Raw genomic sequence first — 15,025 nt, 5'->3', positions numbered from 1 at the left:
GCCACAACACAGTACAATGCCAGAAAATTCTGCAAAAACTTGGGTTACGGAATAGGTTTTCTCTGCTGCTAGTGTTGACACAGAGACTGGCTTCTGACTGGGTAAGTCAAAATCAAAGGCCAGCTGAGAAGGCCTGTAGCCTCTGCCCTTCCTGGGAGCAGGGGAATGGGCCCAGGTTCAGGCCTTGCTTCTTGATGCTGCCTAGGCTCCAGATTATAAAATATTTTTTAAATTTACAAACTCTAACCTAAAGGAGCCTAAGTGCACCCTTATCTAGCTATCCAGATCACTTCCCACCTCTTACCTATTTGTCTGCATAGAGCATTGCCATAAAATGCTTGCATTAGTCTTAGAAGAATGTGTCTTGAAATGCATGATGTGATGTGATTTTTTTTTTTTCGAGTCAGGGCTTCTCTGTGTTGCCCTGGCTGTCCTGGAACTCATTCTCTAGACCAGGCTGGCCTCAAACTTAGAAATCTGCCTGCCTCTGCCTCCCAAGTTCTGGGATTAAAGGTATGCTTAAATAGCTCTAACAATTCTATATAAGCACAATCCCATACTGAATCTTGATGCAAATAGGGGTTAATATGTTCTCAACAGATACCAGCTTCAGACAAGAGACACAACAGGGCACTAAAAGTGATCATTTATACAATAATGCTTGTTGACATATATGGCTATTTCAAAGAGAGAAATACTAGGCAGAAACACAAATAGAAAAAAAAATTAGCCAGTGGAAATTGTCATTACCAATGTCATCACTACTTTCTGGCCTTGGGTGAATCTCTTAAACCTGGCTGTGTTCCCTATATTCAGCATGGCAGAGAGGTTTCCCTGCCTTCCCAGACCCTCAGCTCTGATTCTAATATTTATTTTTAAAAATCTTCATAGAAATGTATATCACAAATAATATGAGTCTAAAGACACTGCCAATATAATTTACAGATTTTTTTCATATACTGGGTTGATATGCACTTCGTATGTATGTGAGAATGTGGTATAATTTTCACTGAGTTTTTACTGCTGTATTAATACTTGGGTTCATTTTATGCAGTAGTTCCACATGTTACGGAATGTAGAAACACGTGATTAAATGAACTCACAAAAGTACACTCTTTATGTAAGATATATGAAGGCCTTGTTTACATATGCAAATAAATTTTTGCTTGTGAATCTAAAGGATATGGTTCATCTATTTTCAGTATCTCACCCTGTCATGCAGCAGATGAAAGTACCTCTGTGTATACAATACAAGGAAACAAGATTATTTGTGCATTTTAGTCTCTTTTCATATCTCAGTTACGGCCACAACAGAGCTAAGTGTGTACTTATAGAACATCTTTCCATGCTTCCGAGTGAACCGTATGCTCCCACAGATGGTTTTCCAGACAAGGTTCCATCCACTCAGACAGGTCCTTGAAGGAAGTTTTCACTCTCCACTGGATAACAGAAACAGGCATTCGAAGACTGATCTCCAATTCTTCAGTAAAAAGGCTTTGACTTGAAAAGGGGAAGCCACAGATTGGCAAGGGGCTACTTCTCAAAAGCTAAAGGTTGGGTCCACTTGAGGCCCAATTTATTAACTCCAGTGCCAAGCTTCTACACAGGCCTTAGGAGAATCACCACTAACAAGTTTGGCTAAGGAATCTTCTTAAGAACCTTAGTTTCAGCAGCCTAGGTAGTACCTCAGACACAGACCGTCCTTCAGGGTCCCCTGCAAACTCAAGGGACTGGAGACTGGGCAGCACCAGGTCCCAGAGACACAGTCTCCACCGCTCTGGCCAGCAGGGGTCATCCCGTCCTTCCTGGGGGCCTGGCAGCCCTGGGAAACGACCAGAGCTGCTGGCACTGTTGAGATCAGAGCTGCCGGGATCAGCCAGTACTTTCTTTGGGCGCGCTAGGTTTCTTCCCTGAAGTGAACCGGGGACAAGATTAGTCAGAGATCTCAGAACCCTTCCCCGCCTCCGGCCCCCTGCCTCAAGGCCAGGCCCTGAGGAAGCTTGAGTCCAGGAGCATTCTAGGCGCTCCCGTCATCCATCAGCGGCGACGCGCCTTTGTCTCGGGCCTCCTCCGGAGAAGCAACTACCAGAGCCGGCCAGCAGCGCTCAGCCGCCCCCAGAGGCCGCGATCTAGCGGGAAAGGCACGGGCCATAGACCTTTGCGCTGAAAATCGGTAACTGTTTGGACGTCCGCTGCCCTAAAGAGGCGTCCGTCGGCTCTAAACCGAGGCGAACTGCGGCCCGCGGGCGGGTTATCAGCCTCACGCTCGGCACCACCTTCCGCGTCCACAGACGCACACCGCACATAGGTCTGGCGGCTCCAGGGTGCGTTTCTACAGCGGTCTGGGCCTTGCAAACCCTTTCCTGCTTTCCCTACACACGAAGGGCAAGCGGGTGGGCAGGGGGGCTCGGCCTGGCCGGAAGACTAGGTCTCAGGGGTTTGCTTTGTTTACGGATCTGGGCCAGTGGTCCCGGCTTCACTCTGGGTTTGAGCCATCGATCTGAGGAGCTAGGTTTCCGGCTGCATTAGCATCCACGGAACCCGGACTGCCAAGCTCATCTCCTGTCAGCTAGGAAATGGCGTAGGCAGTGCAGATCAGCGTGCAAAACTTCGTGAATAATCGGGTCCAATACAGACTTGGTTTGGGATGATAGAAGCTTACATATACGGAGCAGATCAATTATTTTCCTACATAGATTATTCAAATAGTTCCATTTTCTTGCTCTTTTAAGACCCAGTTACAAGCACAAGCTGCTTTTTTCCTTAAAATTGGAGTAAGTTAGACTTTGAAGTGTAAACTAGACAAACAATTGTAACAATGACGAAATCACCTAGACAGAGACCCAGGTGTTGCTTCTTAGTTTGAGAAGAGAGATGTAGTGTTTTCTCTTCATTAACTTCCTCACTTTATTGAATCTGGGAGCCTGTATAGACACCATCACACAAAGTGCCCTCTATTTCATATCGGAAATGTCTAGGAATATGTCAAGGGACTAAATTAAAGACCACTTACTACTCATGGTCTCCTTAATATCTCCATCTCCTATTTTAGGCCAGAAATTCTTCCACTGTAAATATATCCTGTGTAGATATATCATAAGAAACGGATAGTCATTTGCCTGGATTCGCTGCACTTCAGATCCACTCTCTTATATTCAGATCTAAAAGCAGCCATCAGTCCTTACCCCAGATCTTCCCTGCCAGAAGCTGACCACCTCCAGATTCTCCTGCATTCTGGGGGAAATTTTATATGAACACCTCAGGGATTTTTTTTCGGGGTGGGGGGAAGTCTCTTTCCCACCTGTATCCAGGCTCTACATGGGAGTTGGGAATTAGGAGTGAAGGGAGAATGGGATTTGGTTTAAATGTGGTACTCTTTCTGGTTAGGGTCATAAGAAAAGAGAAGGAGAGAGATTTCAGGGCTGAAGGCATGGTTGACTCCACTGAGACATCCGCTATTCTAGGCGGAGTAGGGGAAAGATGGAAGAATTTGGATAAAACGCCCCCAAGAGTGGAGTCGGACAACTGAGAAAGGGTAATTGATGGGCGAGCAAGAGGCAGATTCAAGTGTCCAGGCAGAGGAAAGGCATTTCTTAGAGAAAGAAGAATCGGGTGGAGGTGCTGCTGCTTCAGGGGAACAATGCATACCACCCCAGCTTTGAGTCTGGCTCTGGAGAGGCCCTGAGAGGGTTGCTGGCTTCAAGAATTGAAGACTATTTCACCAGCTCTAGGGGTCTTTTGTCCCCTGCCTACTTATTTCACAGTACACAAAATATCTTCTCAGAGTGAAGCTACCAGTTTTGAACCACAGAGTTGCAGCTCTTGGCCCACCATCAGTGGCTATATCCCAGCTCTCCCCCAATAACAGTCCCAAGGACCCCTAGTCCCAGCCCTGATTCTTTCCCGCTATGCAGACCTCTTTTCTGGAGCCAGTTTTTCCTCCTCCAGGCTGTCCACATTATTTTTTACAGCCCAGTGACTCTTCAGAGCTCCCTCTCCTTCCCCAGTCTACCGCCCCCCAATTTTCTCTCTGCCAGTAATTGCTTGGGACTCGATATGGCAGCTCATCAACAGATCTTCGTTGGTCATATATTTTTGTTACCCATGCAACTGCTCTTTCTTTATTATTACACATTTATTATTTTTATCATTCACCTGAGCTGGAGAAAATAAAATAAATAGCTAAGGGCGAGGGCTTCTGTTCTTTCTGGGTAGAGGAGACTCTACGCAGGGGACCCAGTTTTAGAAATGGTTCTCAAAACATCACATCATCATACATCCATGTTTTAATTATTAATATTAACATGATGAAGCAGCTCTGTACAAGGACTATATAAAGGGAAAACGTGCTAAAGACAGATGCTTTAGGGGAGTACACTACACAGACCTGGGAAGGGAGGTAAGGAATACTGACTACCACAGGAACTACAGAGTAGGTACCAGAGACAGACACAATCAACAAGACAGATATTGACAAAGAAGCTCACAGAAGTCAAGGTTAAAGCAAAGGAAAGAGAATATTGCATAACTTTGCCTCCTTCCCTTTGGAGTATTCTAGTCTCTTTCCTACCAGGCTTCAGGAATCAAATCAGAGAGGGTGGAGCTTGAATCTAGAGCCCACCAGTCACTGGAAGAGCTGCACAAGGGGATACAAACAGGGAGAAGGGTAGTACTCCATTCTCATGGAGATTGTGTGGACAGCTGGAGTGGAGATGCTTTGTGGGAACTTGAACATAGATGAACATGTGTCTGGAGCCCAATGGAGGATCAAGGCATGTGATTGTATTTCCTCTCTATTGAGCCAAATGGAGAGATCAAGAAGCTGCCTGTTTGCAAGTTTAGTAGGGAGAGAGGTTTGGACCCAACAGTTTGCTGTGTCTCTGCACAATCCTGTAAACAAACTTGAAGCGATGTACTATTGGGAGAACCTAGTATTCTGTGGCTTGCCCTTGGCGAGTGGGAAGACTCGCTTCACCTCAGTGGGCGGTTTCACATTGCCCAAGCTGCACTTAGCTCTGCCCATCTCCTACTTCTCAACCTTGTATTTCCACAGAAGTGAGGCAGCAGACGGGAAGCTGGTGGACTCATGTGGAAAGAGTAAAAACAGGGTGCAGGAGGGCTGGACTGTTCTTCCCATAGCTGGCCAGCCTCAGAACGTTGGATCTGGGGCTGAAGGCTGAAAGGATTTGTGAATAAAAAGCCTTGTCTTTGGCCTCCAACTGAGTCTGGGGATGAGCCCCTCCCTTTTCAGCTCTGGCCCCGTACTCGGTGGCTAGCTGGCCCGGAGGCGGAGGCAGCGGATCCTGAGACAAAGGGTGATGTTGGGGGGCGGGTAGGGGATAGAGAGAAAGGAGTTGGGTGGGGGACTGCAGCGCCCCCTCCTTCATTGTCACCAGCCTGGGAAACGGATTGAGCTGGGCCTCTGCTGCCCGTAGCCCCTTTAAGGGTAAATTCTCCTCCCGCCTCGTAAATTACGCCGGTCCAGCCTCCGGCCGGCCGTGACCGTGAACGCCAGCGGGAAGAGAGAATCAGCGGGCCGGCTGCTGTAGGTGCCGGAAACGCTCCCTGCCAATCAATACCGCTTTCCGCAATCCCTTCCATCACCTCTTTGGGCGTCCCGAAGGGCCAGGTGGGGGTCTCTGGTGGGGTGGCTAATGAACCTGTGTCTGTCTGAGTTTGGTTCTCAGTTTTCCCGTCTACAGTGGTGTAAGTGATGGGAAAAGTAGCTAGCACACCTGTGAGTTGTTTGCCTGGGACAAGCTGGGGACTTAGCAGCGGACTGAAGACCTTGAAACTTTTCTAGATCCGTCCTGGAGAGGATCCAAAGCTGTTTAGTCTATTTTCCTGCAGGGTAGTCTGCCAAATGCAGGCACTTCAGTCCAACCCACTGCTCAGGCTGGAGGACTCAGATGTAGGTAGGCTCCAGGCCTTACCAATCATTCTCTCAACACTTCCTTCTTGGTCTCTAGCTTCCTCTAAGCCTGCCACAGCTCTCTATCCTCGTCCTTAACTCTGTCCACAGATCCTCTCTGTTGTAGCTCCCACCTCTCAACTCTATCAGTTATGAGTTTGGGCACCTTGGTTCCACTATCATCAACCTTGTCTGCTCCTCCAAGTACAGAGACTTAAGACCAGAAAGGGAAGAAGTGGACGGGTGCGAATAAGTGTCTGGGCCTCTGCTTTCCCATAACCTCAGCAGGAGGCACAGCAGCTTCATCCTGCCTCAAATAAACCACCCCTGCCCAGTGTCCTAGCCTGCCCTTGTCTCTCCTGGGCTTCTGCCTTCTCCTGCTAGGTTTATTCCCTTTTCTCAGGGACCCGCAGGGCCTGCTGGGGGTGTATGTATGTGGGAGGGAACCACGAACAAAACAGACAAGAGACGTCCGGGGAGGGCCTGCCAGAAGGCCTGGCGTTGTAAGCGGGACTTTGTCCCAGGCTGCGCCCCATCTTGCTCCACCAAGGCAAGCTCAGTCTGGGGCTAGCACGCATGTCCTGCTCCCTAGAAGAAGGAGAGAGCTTGCTCCCTCAGCAGAAGTCTTTTCTTTTTCATTCTCCGGTTCTGGAACCAAATCTTGACCTGCTGATCACTAAGATTCAAGCGGTCCGAGAGTTCCCTCCGACGCTGGCGTGTGATGAACTCGTTGACCAGAAACTCGCCCTCCAGCTCAGCCAGCTGCAACTTCGAATACGGCTTGCGCTTCTTTCGTGAGCGGCTGTGGATCGGGTACCAGGGCGCGCCTGGGTGGAGATGAACCGCAGGGTTGGCTAGAGGATCAGGGGGGTGACTAGCTCACTGCCCTGGGCCCTTTCCCAGACCCTTTCACCCTAGCCCCACACCCAGACCAGGTTATTCCTTTCCCTTCTCATCCTGAAAACCTTTACCCAGATCATCCTCACCAAACCATCACTTCATCAAGTTCCCCCGCTTTTACTCTATGCCTCAACACTACCTTCCACAATCGTATACACAGCTTTTTATATTCCTATCTCAATTCTTCCAAACTATCTTCTCTATTATGATGATGATGATGATGATTACGACCACCACCACCACCATCATCATCATCTTCATCATTAAAATGTCCTGGCCCTTACAACTTCTGTGACTACGGATCCTATCAGTTAAAAAAGATGTAGGCGGGCGGTGAAAAGTAAATCATGTTGATTGTGTTTCTTAAAATAAGAACTGTGAGTAATGGAGGCCTATGGCTAAGCAGAAGGAAAGGCACCCTGGAAAATAGGAATGGAATCTCCTTCTCCACCTCTTTACCCTTAGGCTTGGGGAAGTCCCTGTCAGGATCCCTGTTCTCTGGAGCTCCCTGCCCCCTACGGCCACTAGGAGCAGAAAAGGAAATCTCTCCAGGTCTTTTATGGGGATATTTACATGTTTATAGGGTTCCCCCCCCACGACTTCTTTTTAAAAGAACCCCTAGCTCACCACACATTCTGTCACCCTAGACAGTTCCAGCTCAAGCCTCCCCTGCCCAAACTAGCAAGACATTCTGTCAGAGTAAGCCGCACAAGTGGGCTGGGGTCCTTACCGCTGGCTGAGAGCCCGCCGCCTGGGTTCAATGGCGATACCAGAGAGCCAGGGTCGCCAGCGCTGGCGCCCTTATTGCCCTCGTTGAGTAGGGACGAACTGGAGTCGGATTCCAGTGACTGGCACGAGGGTGGGTCGTGGGGGGGTCCCGTGCTGCCGTCACCACCGCCGCCGCCCGCTGTATAGTCGTACTTGAAGCCGAGTGCAGGTGGCCCCGACGGCTCCAGCTGCAGCAGCGCTGCCCCGGGTCCCGCTCCGGGTTCGCGCCCGCGCTCCTCCCGCTTTAGGCCCCCGCCGCCGCCCTCAGCGCAGGGCTCTCGGTAGTAACCCTTGCTATCCTCCACGCGAGCCAACTCGCATGTGCGGCCAAAAGGCGGGTTGAGAGACACCGGACTGCCGAGATAGGGTTGCGGGTAGCCATTGCACGGCTCGGCCGACGGCCAGGGCAGCGAGCACACGTTGTCGCGGCGTGGGTAGGACAGCGAAGGCAGCCCCGGGAGTTGTGCCCCTGACGCGCGGAAGTTGGGGAAGTAGAAGGTGTCTCCCGTGTGGATATTCACCAGCGGCCCCACAAACCCAGGATTCAGGAGATTATGCTCGCCCATTTCCGCGGGGCCCGACCGGCAGCTTCTACTTTATTGCTATCTGACATTAAACATAGTTAAACCTGCACCAGCCACCCATTGGCCGCCCTACTCACGTGGGCGCTACCGCCAGGGGGAGGGGTGGGGACAACCGAACCCCCCACCCACATTCCCCGCACCAACTCTAACTTCCCCCTTCCCCAATCCTGGGTGGGGATGGGGGAGCGAAAGGCAGGAACAGATTTATTCGTTGGATTCTGGTTTTTTAAAAATCATATAAAACCTTAACGCAGACGGAGAAGCGATCGCTCGACGCGGGGCAAAACCAAAAAAAAAAAAAAAGCGACACCAAAAATATCCGCACATACACACCTCTGCACCCTGCACCCCTCCCCAGATCTTATCACCAACAGCTGGCCGAGTACAGCCCGTCCCTCTTTAATTAGCTCCTTTATTAACTAAAACCGTTGGAATTTACAATATCTCCCCAATAAATTACTATTAGATATTGTGTCATATAAAGTTTACTGGCTGTTTAAGGAGACGGATGAGCCCTTTGGCTCAGGGTTTATTTACAGTAGAGGCGAAGTGGGGGTGAGAACAGGTTTCCCTGCAGCTATCTTTCAGCCCTGCAAGCGCTGCTGCGTTGTCTCCATTGCATTTTCTTCTTGAGGTATGAAAAGATGCTTGTGGTTCTTTCACTCAAGAAAGGTTTAGGGGGAATTGATAATTCTATCTCTTCTGTACCCCTAACACTGTAGCCTTTACTCATCGGTAGAGGAAGAACCGAAGCCAGAGAGAAGAGCAAATGGAGGTGCTGAGTTCAGTGTGGACCTATTTGCCTGCTCTTGAAAATCTAGGGGTGGCTTGAACTACTTTTCGGCTGTGACTTCTAGGTACTGGGAGCTTCTAAGAATCTCCTCGTCTTTATGACAGGAGGCTGTCAGCCCCAGCAGAAACTGGCTGGCCTGAAGATTGTTTACTCTACAGCAAAGGAGATTGCCCCACAACCTGCAGGCTGGCGGTGGGGCCATTGTGGAGTAGCACGGAAGCCAGGGGTGAGTTGCCTTCTGAGGTGGGACAAGAGTGAGGGAAAAACCCTCCTGTATCCTGTAAAGGACTCAAATTTTTATTTATGATGCTCCTTCCAGAGAAGGCTGGGAACCTAGCGCTGGCTGTTGACTATAATGAAGTCAACATTGGGATCTCAACTGGAGCACCGGTGCAACAGCTCATCAAGAGAAGAACCAGTTCAAATACATTTTATTAAGGCTATAGCAGAGAGACATTCATCATCTCTGATTATTTTGAGCTTTAGCTGTCCAAGGTTGAATAAACAGTTTGACAAATGTATACATGTTAAAAAAGATCGTGACGATTTTTATCAGAGAATTTCACACACACACACACACACACACACACACACACACATACGGGGGGGGAGGAAATATGAACGAGCGTAGGTGATAGTTAAATATCTGGAAAATAGCCGATGCTACAAAAAGCAGACAGAATAGCGGGAGATTCTCATTCCCTTCTTCTCTCTCCCGCCCCTCTCCTCTACAGGACTCGGCGGAAAGAAAAGCAGATTCTTCGAATTCCACCGCTCCCGGAGCGATTTCATATCCCAAACCATAGCTGCTCATTCCGACAGAAATGTGTCCCCGCGGGCGCCGCCCTGCCCCGCGCAGCTAGCAGCCCGCAGCTTGGCGCCCGCCCCTTGCCCCGCTTGGCCGGTTCTCCTTCCTCAGCCCGAGCCTTCCTGGCAGTCTGCTTGGCCCCACCCGCCCCCAGGATCCCTCCCAGCGCCTGAGCCACTCTGGAACCACGGAGGTCCTGCCCGTGGGATGCCAGCCTCTGTAGTCAACCTTCACTCAGAACCAGAAGACCGGGCCTACAATGCCCCCCCCCACTTTGTGCGTAATTGATTAAGGGGCTGTAAGGCGGCAGAGTATCCCTCAGCTATAGATAGTATGTCATAGCATCTCTGAATTTCATTTATTTCTCCATTTTCAAGACTCATTGATTGCACATGAACATCTAGTTTAAAAAATTATCTGGGGGGTCATTTTGGTCATAAAGATAAAGGGCGATGTGATCTCAACATTACAGATTTCAATCAGCACACTACGCATGGCAGCGAGGTCTACGCCCAAGCTCTCCAGACCTCGGCGCTCTGCCGCTATTGTTGGTGTGAGGGAGCTGGTTTTGCCGTCAGCCACTAGCCTTTGTTGAGTGGAGTCTTCTCAATTTAGCCTCTCTTCCGACAATGCTTATCTCCATGAAAAGAGACCTCCAAGAGGAAGGTCTTAGCTTCTCCCCATCTTTCCGCAGCTCAAAAATCTCAGGCCCTGGGCTTTTCTCCCTGCCCTCCTGGGTCAGACCGCTGAGCAGCGGCCACAGGGCGGCAGATGCAACCCCGGGGCAGGGGGTGTTGGTTGCGGAGAGAATGGGAATGGCTTGAGAGGGATTCCTTCTTCAGACGTGGACTTCTCTCAGCCTGGTTTGACCCTGACAAAACCATCATCTCTAGGTTTCAGACTTGGCATACAGATCCACGCACAAACCCCTCTTCCTTCTGTGCAACACATTCTAATTTCTGTCAAGGAGAGACGCCGACCGCCCTTGGCAAAATCCCTGTCCCCAGAGTCCTGCTCTCCAAGAATCAGTGTAAATTTAGGGGTTTTTCAGGGCCCCTCTGAGAACCCAGGCAACCTAAGCGTCCAGTCTCCTCGAGCATAGCGATAGCTCTGTACGTCTCTAGGTAACCCGGCAGCACAAAGCAGCGTAGCCGCTGGGTTTCAGGACCTGGGTCAGACAAAAAACCTCCACTCTCAACCTGGATGCCCGGGACCGGCGGGAGGCTAGGGTGCGAAGCTTCGACTATAAATCCAGCTCATCAAGAGCTGTTCCCCAAGAGCAGGCTGAGGCTAAGTGAGGGAACCAAGGAGCATTCTGGCAACCCAAAGCTTTGGGTAGCTGCATTTAGTCTGGTTCAATCCACCAGCACACCATCATCGCAAAAATCATCACCGTCGTCCAACAGCGAACAAGTGATGCTTCGGAACTCTCCCGCACATTCATCAAACCATGAGGCTCGAAGGGGGTGGCATGTCTGCTAGACCACTGGCTTCCGCCACAGCTGGGCAGACTCAGCCATGCCACGTTTATTAACTCATGTGTTAATTAAAGCTGAAGGCAAGAATATAGTCCGAGGCTTCCCATGAACACCCAAGAAATGCAGCTAGCCTTCTTCAGGATCATGTACCTGCAGGATGTCCCTCTACCTCTCCACACCTTCTCTGTGCCTCCATTCTTCTAGCATTTTCAGCCTCTACAGCGGCAGGAGCCTACATAAGTTAATTATAAAATCTCAACAGGCTCTAGTGGTCCAGGCAAACTGACTGTGATGCAGCTTTATTTAGACTCTACTGTTAATCCTAAACTGAGAATTATCTGGTTCGATTTTGCCTTCTCTTTGCTGAGCTGAGGCCATGGGAGCCTGTTTTCAGAAAGGGGTTCACTGCATATGCAAATGAGGCAGGGCCTGGGCCCCTGTAGAGATGCAAGCATAGCTCTGTTAAAGAGAAGAAAAATGATGGCTGGGAAGGGTCTCTCTCCATGCACTATCTGCACCCCAAGTCTGGTCCCTTTGGGACGTTCGAGCTTGGGATGGACCTTTCTCACATTCAGACAAGGCTACAGGATGGGGTAGAGGGAGGGTTCTTTCTCCCTTAATTGGGCCCTTCTCTGGTTCCTCTAGGGGATGGAGTCCATCTGGCCTCCACCATTCCTGCAAGTGTCCCAAATCAAAGCATCAAATTAGGAGATTGCCTGTTCTGTGCTGCTTTCTAGGGGTCAGCAGCTTGGAAGTGGAATCTTGGACTAACCTTAGAAGCTCAAGCAGGCTTTTAGGTTCAGGCTCCTCTAGGTCTCCCCTCCAACAAAAGGTCCTTTTCACTCAGAAAACTGGGAGGTGGTGAGAGCCCCCAGGAAAGAACATTTGGAAGACTCCCCATCATGAGCACCTCTATGAGAGAGATCTGCCCTTATTTTCTTCGAGGTCTTTCTGTGGTGCTAACAGTTAAATAGACTGCCAACTCTGACATTTTCCCCCTCCACCAGCAGAGGATCTCCTCGCCTAGTGAATTACTGAGTGTCAGGAAAGGTGTAGGGACCAATTATATGTATACATATAAAACATTCTTATAAATGCCACACCCACTGCTACTGTAAGGGTGGGGGGGCCGCCCTCAAGAACGCCCTCATGCACCTCAAAGCTGGGTTGGGAAGAGGGTAGGAGTACTACTTGGAGTACCCTCTTTCCTTAGGCTGGCCCTTTGTCCATGATAGTGTCCACTGACTAGGCCTAGCCCTGGAGAGGACAGAGACATCCTTAGGTTCTGCCAAACGCAGTTGCTCAGCTGTTTCCAAAAACCCAGCGTTCCAGTCCCAGTTCTAAGACTGGGGTATGTTTCAGGTTGGAGCAGTAAGCCCAGGAGGTTGTTGGGGGGTGAGAAAATGTCCTGTTATACCTCCCCCCACCCTCGCTGGGCTGGAAGCGCAGGGATCCACTTACCTTTGGAGACTGAAGAGGCTCAGAAGGGCGAGGGGTAGAGGTTATCAGCCTCTAGAAACCTTCTGAATCCCCCCACCCCACCACAAGGCTTCCCAGGGGCTCCGCCAAGGTATCTGAGGGGCGGGGCGCGAGAGGCGGAGGGAGCAAGTCAGCGGCGGCAGGCGAGCAGGAGCTGAGTTACCAGAGCCTCTCTGGAGAGGCCGCCTTTTATGGGCGTTATTAGCGCCCCTGTCTAGACTGGAGACGACACCTCCTCTGTGTGTAAACAGAGGCGGAGGGCTCCGGCGGGAAGAAGGATGGCGTGTCTAGGGGGCAAGCAGCCCTCCCTTTTTCTGGCCACCGGAAGATCAAGGCCTTTTCCACCCTCCCCCCTTTCCCGGTAATCCTGTGATGTCAAGGTCAGAAAGACCTAGTCACGGTCAAGGCTAAAAGAGGAAGAGTCTGGTTGGTTGTGAAAAAGCTCTGGCCCCCTCCTCCTTCTCCTCCCCCTCCCAGAAGCCCTTTAGTCCCCAGGGCCCCTCCACTCTTCTCTACCGTTTAATAGATACGCATCTGCTCTTGGAGTTTTCTTGAAGGTGGGCTCTGATACCATGCCGGGACTCAGGCGGGTTCTGAGTGGGAGAATTCTCATTTGAATGTGATGGATGCGCAGAGGGGGCTGCTACAAGGATCCCAGCTCCAATAAAAGGGTCTTTTACAGACATGACAGTGCTATGCGTCTACACAGGGTTTTAACCCATCACTTCGTCCCCACTGATGGCTTATGCAAGTGGAACAAACTCAGAAGATGGTCTTCCAAGCAGTCGTGGAAGGATCTGCTGAGAAAGTTGCTGGCCTTGTTCTCTAAGGTGGGTTCCTGACTCTGGGACTTTTGCCGGGAAAAGGACTATTGTCCTAGCCCTAGATGGGAATAATGAAGGCAGAGAAGGTCTTTCTCCTCTAACGCCAAAAGACTCAACCCAAGTCTGCCTGGCACCACGGCAAAATGACCCTCAAAGGAGAATTCTATGAAACCTCAGTAGTCCTAGGGCCCTGGGGCTTAGAGAAGCTACAAGAACTGAAACTTCTGTTTCCAAAGAGGAAACCTCTGTGTTCACAGCCCTTTGCTGCCATGCCCTGGTGCCCTTCTGTTTGCCTACACCAACTTACTCCAACCAAAATCTTAGGAGACTGTCCTTGAAGAGGAAGCTTTGCTTTATTTAATAAGTCCAAATAAAGACAAATTTACTCTACAGCTTGAGATGAGTGTGCTAACAAAACACACACACACAGAGCAGTAGGACAGTCTCCATTGCTTGAGGGCATGGGGGGGGCATATCCCCAAAGATAGTATTATCTCTTTAAAGAAGGGAAGAGCCTCGGAAAGAATATATTTCCCATTGTTGCTTCCCTAGAACACAAGATCACACAGTTTTATACAATATTTATTTACTCTGATTAGAGGCACATCTCCAAAATCAATCCAGGTGTGCTAATCCTCAAAAATCAATCTGATATATTTGGTTGAGTGTTTGAAAATACAAAGAACTCTGGGCACATTGGGGCACACTGGCCACATGGACGCACAGAATGCCTACAATTCTTGCTTGCCTTCCCAGTGCCCTAGTGTGTCCTGAGGAGGCTGCACAGGCTTTTTTCTTTTCATTCCTGTCTAGGAGCTTAGGATAGTTCCTTCCTCATAGGAAGACTCTATTTTCCCAAGTGAAAGGGTCATCTGGTTATGTTGCATAGCTAGACTCTATAAACTTCTATCAATCAATCAATCAATCAATCAATCAATCAATCAATCAGGGTTAGGGTTAGGGTTATGGTAGAGCTGGACTTCAGTTGTACCACCTCACCAGCTAAGACTTGATCCTTTGACTAAATCTAGGTTTGTGTGCACATGTGGAAGGCTCTCTGGGACATAAAATTATCTTTACCCATGAAGTCTTCAGTTTTCATTGTGTGTATCAAGTGTTATAGGAGGACCCCCAAAACTGCAATGACTAAGAGATCTGAAGACCCTACTAGAAAACTCTCAAGTTTCTTCTCTATTTGCTTCCTTTCTCTGAACAACTCTTTTTGTCTTAGGAGAGGTCTAGGGGCTTTTGAAAAGAGATTGGGGTCGTTGGTGGGGAGAGAAAGGGAAATAAAATTAATAGTGACTCTTGTTTCTAGAGGATTCACCTATTCTCTTTCAAATTTCCCCTTCCTAGTATGTGGTTCTCTATACTCAGTCCAGAGTAGAATGAGGCCGGCAGTTGCTTCAGTAAGACTACATAGAGGGTGAATTCTTCAGGTTCTCTCTCTCTCTCTCTCTCTCTCTCTCTCTCTCTCTCT

The 15,025-nt window shown here is 49.6% G+C and overlaps 1 protein-coding gene across 1 annotated transcript; it reads right to left on the bottom strand.

The window, feature by feature from the left end:
• Positions 1–6,407: 6,407 nt before the first annotated feature.
• Hoxc12 (homeobox C12) lies at positions 6,408–8,166 on the bottom strand. The gene is made up of 2 exons (XM_028781087.1): positions 7,542–8,166; positions 6,408–6,738 (listed from the first exon to the last, which is right to left on the bottom strand). The coding sequence occupies exons 1-2, from the start codon at positions 8,143–8,145 to the stop codon at positions 6,500–6,502; spliced, it is 843 nt and encodes a 280-aa protein (XP_028636920.1). The 5' UTR covers positions 8,146–8,166; the 3' UTR covers positions 6,408–6,499.
• Between the last annotated feature and the right edge of the window lie 6,859 nt (positions 8,167–15,025).

Source organism: Grammomys surdaster, unplaced genomic scaffold, assembly GCF_004785775.1.
Source record: "Grammomys surdaster isolate TR1022 unplaced genomic scaffold, NIH_TR_1.0 374, whole genome shotgun sequence".
Lineage (NCBI taxonomy): Eukaryota > Metazoa > Chordata > Mammalia > Rodentia > Muridae > Grammomys > Grammomys surdaster.
This window is presented reverse-complemented; position numbering and strand designations above follow the sequence as displayed.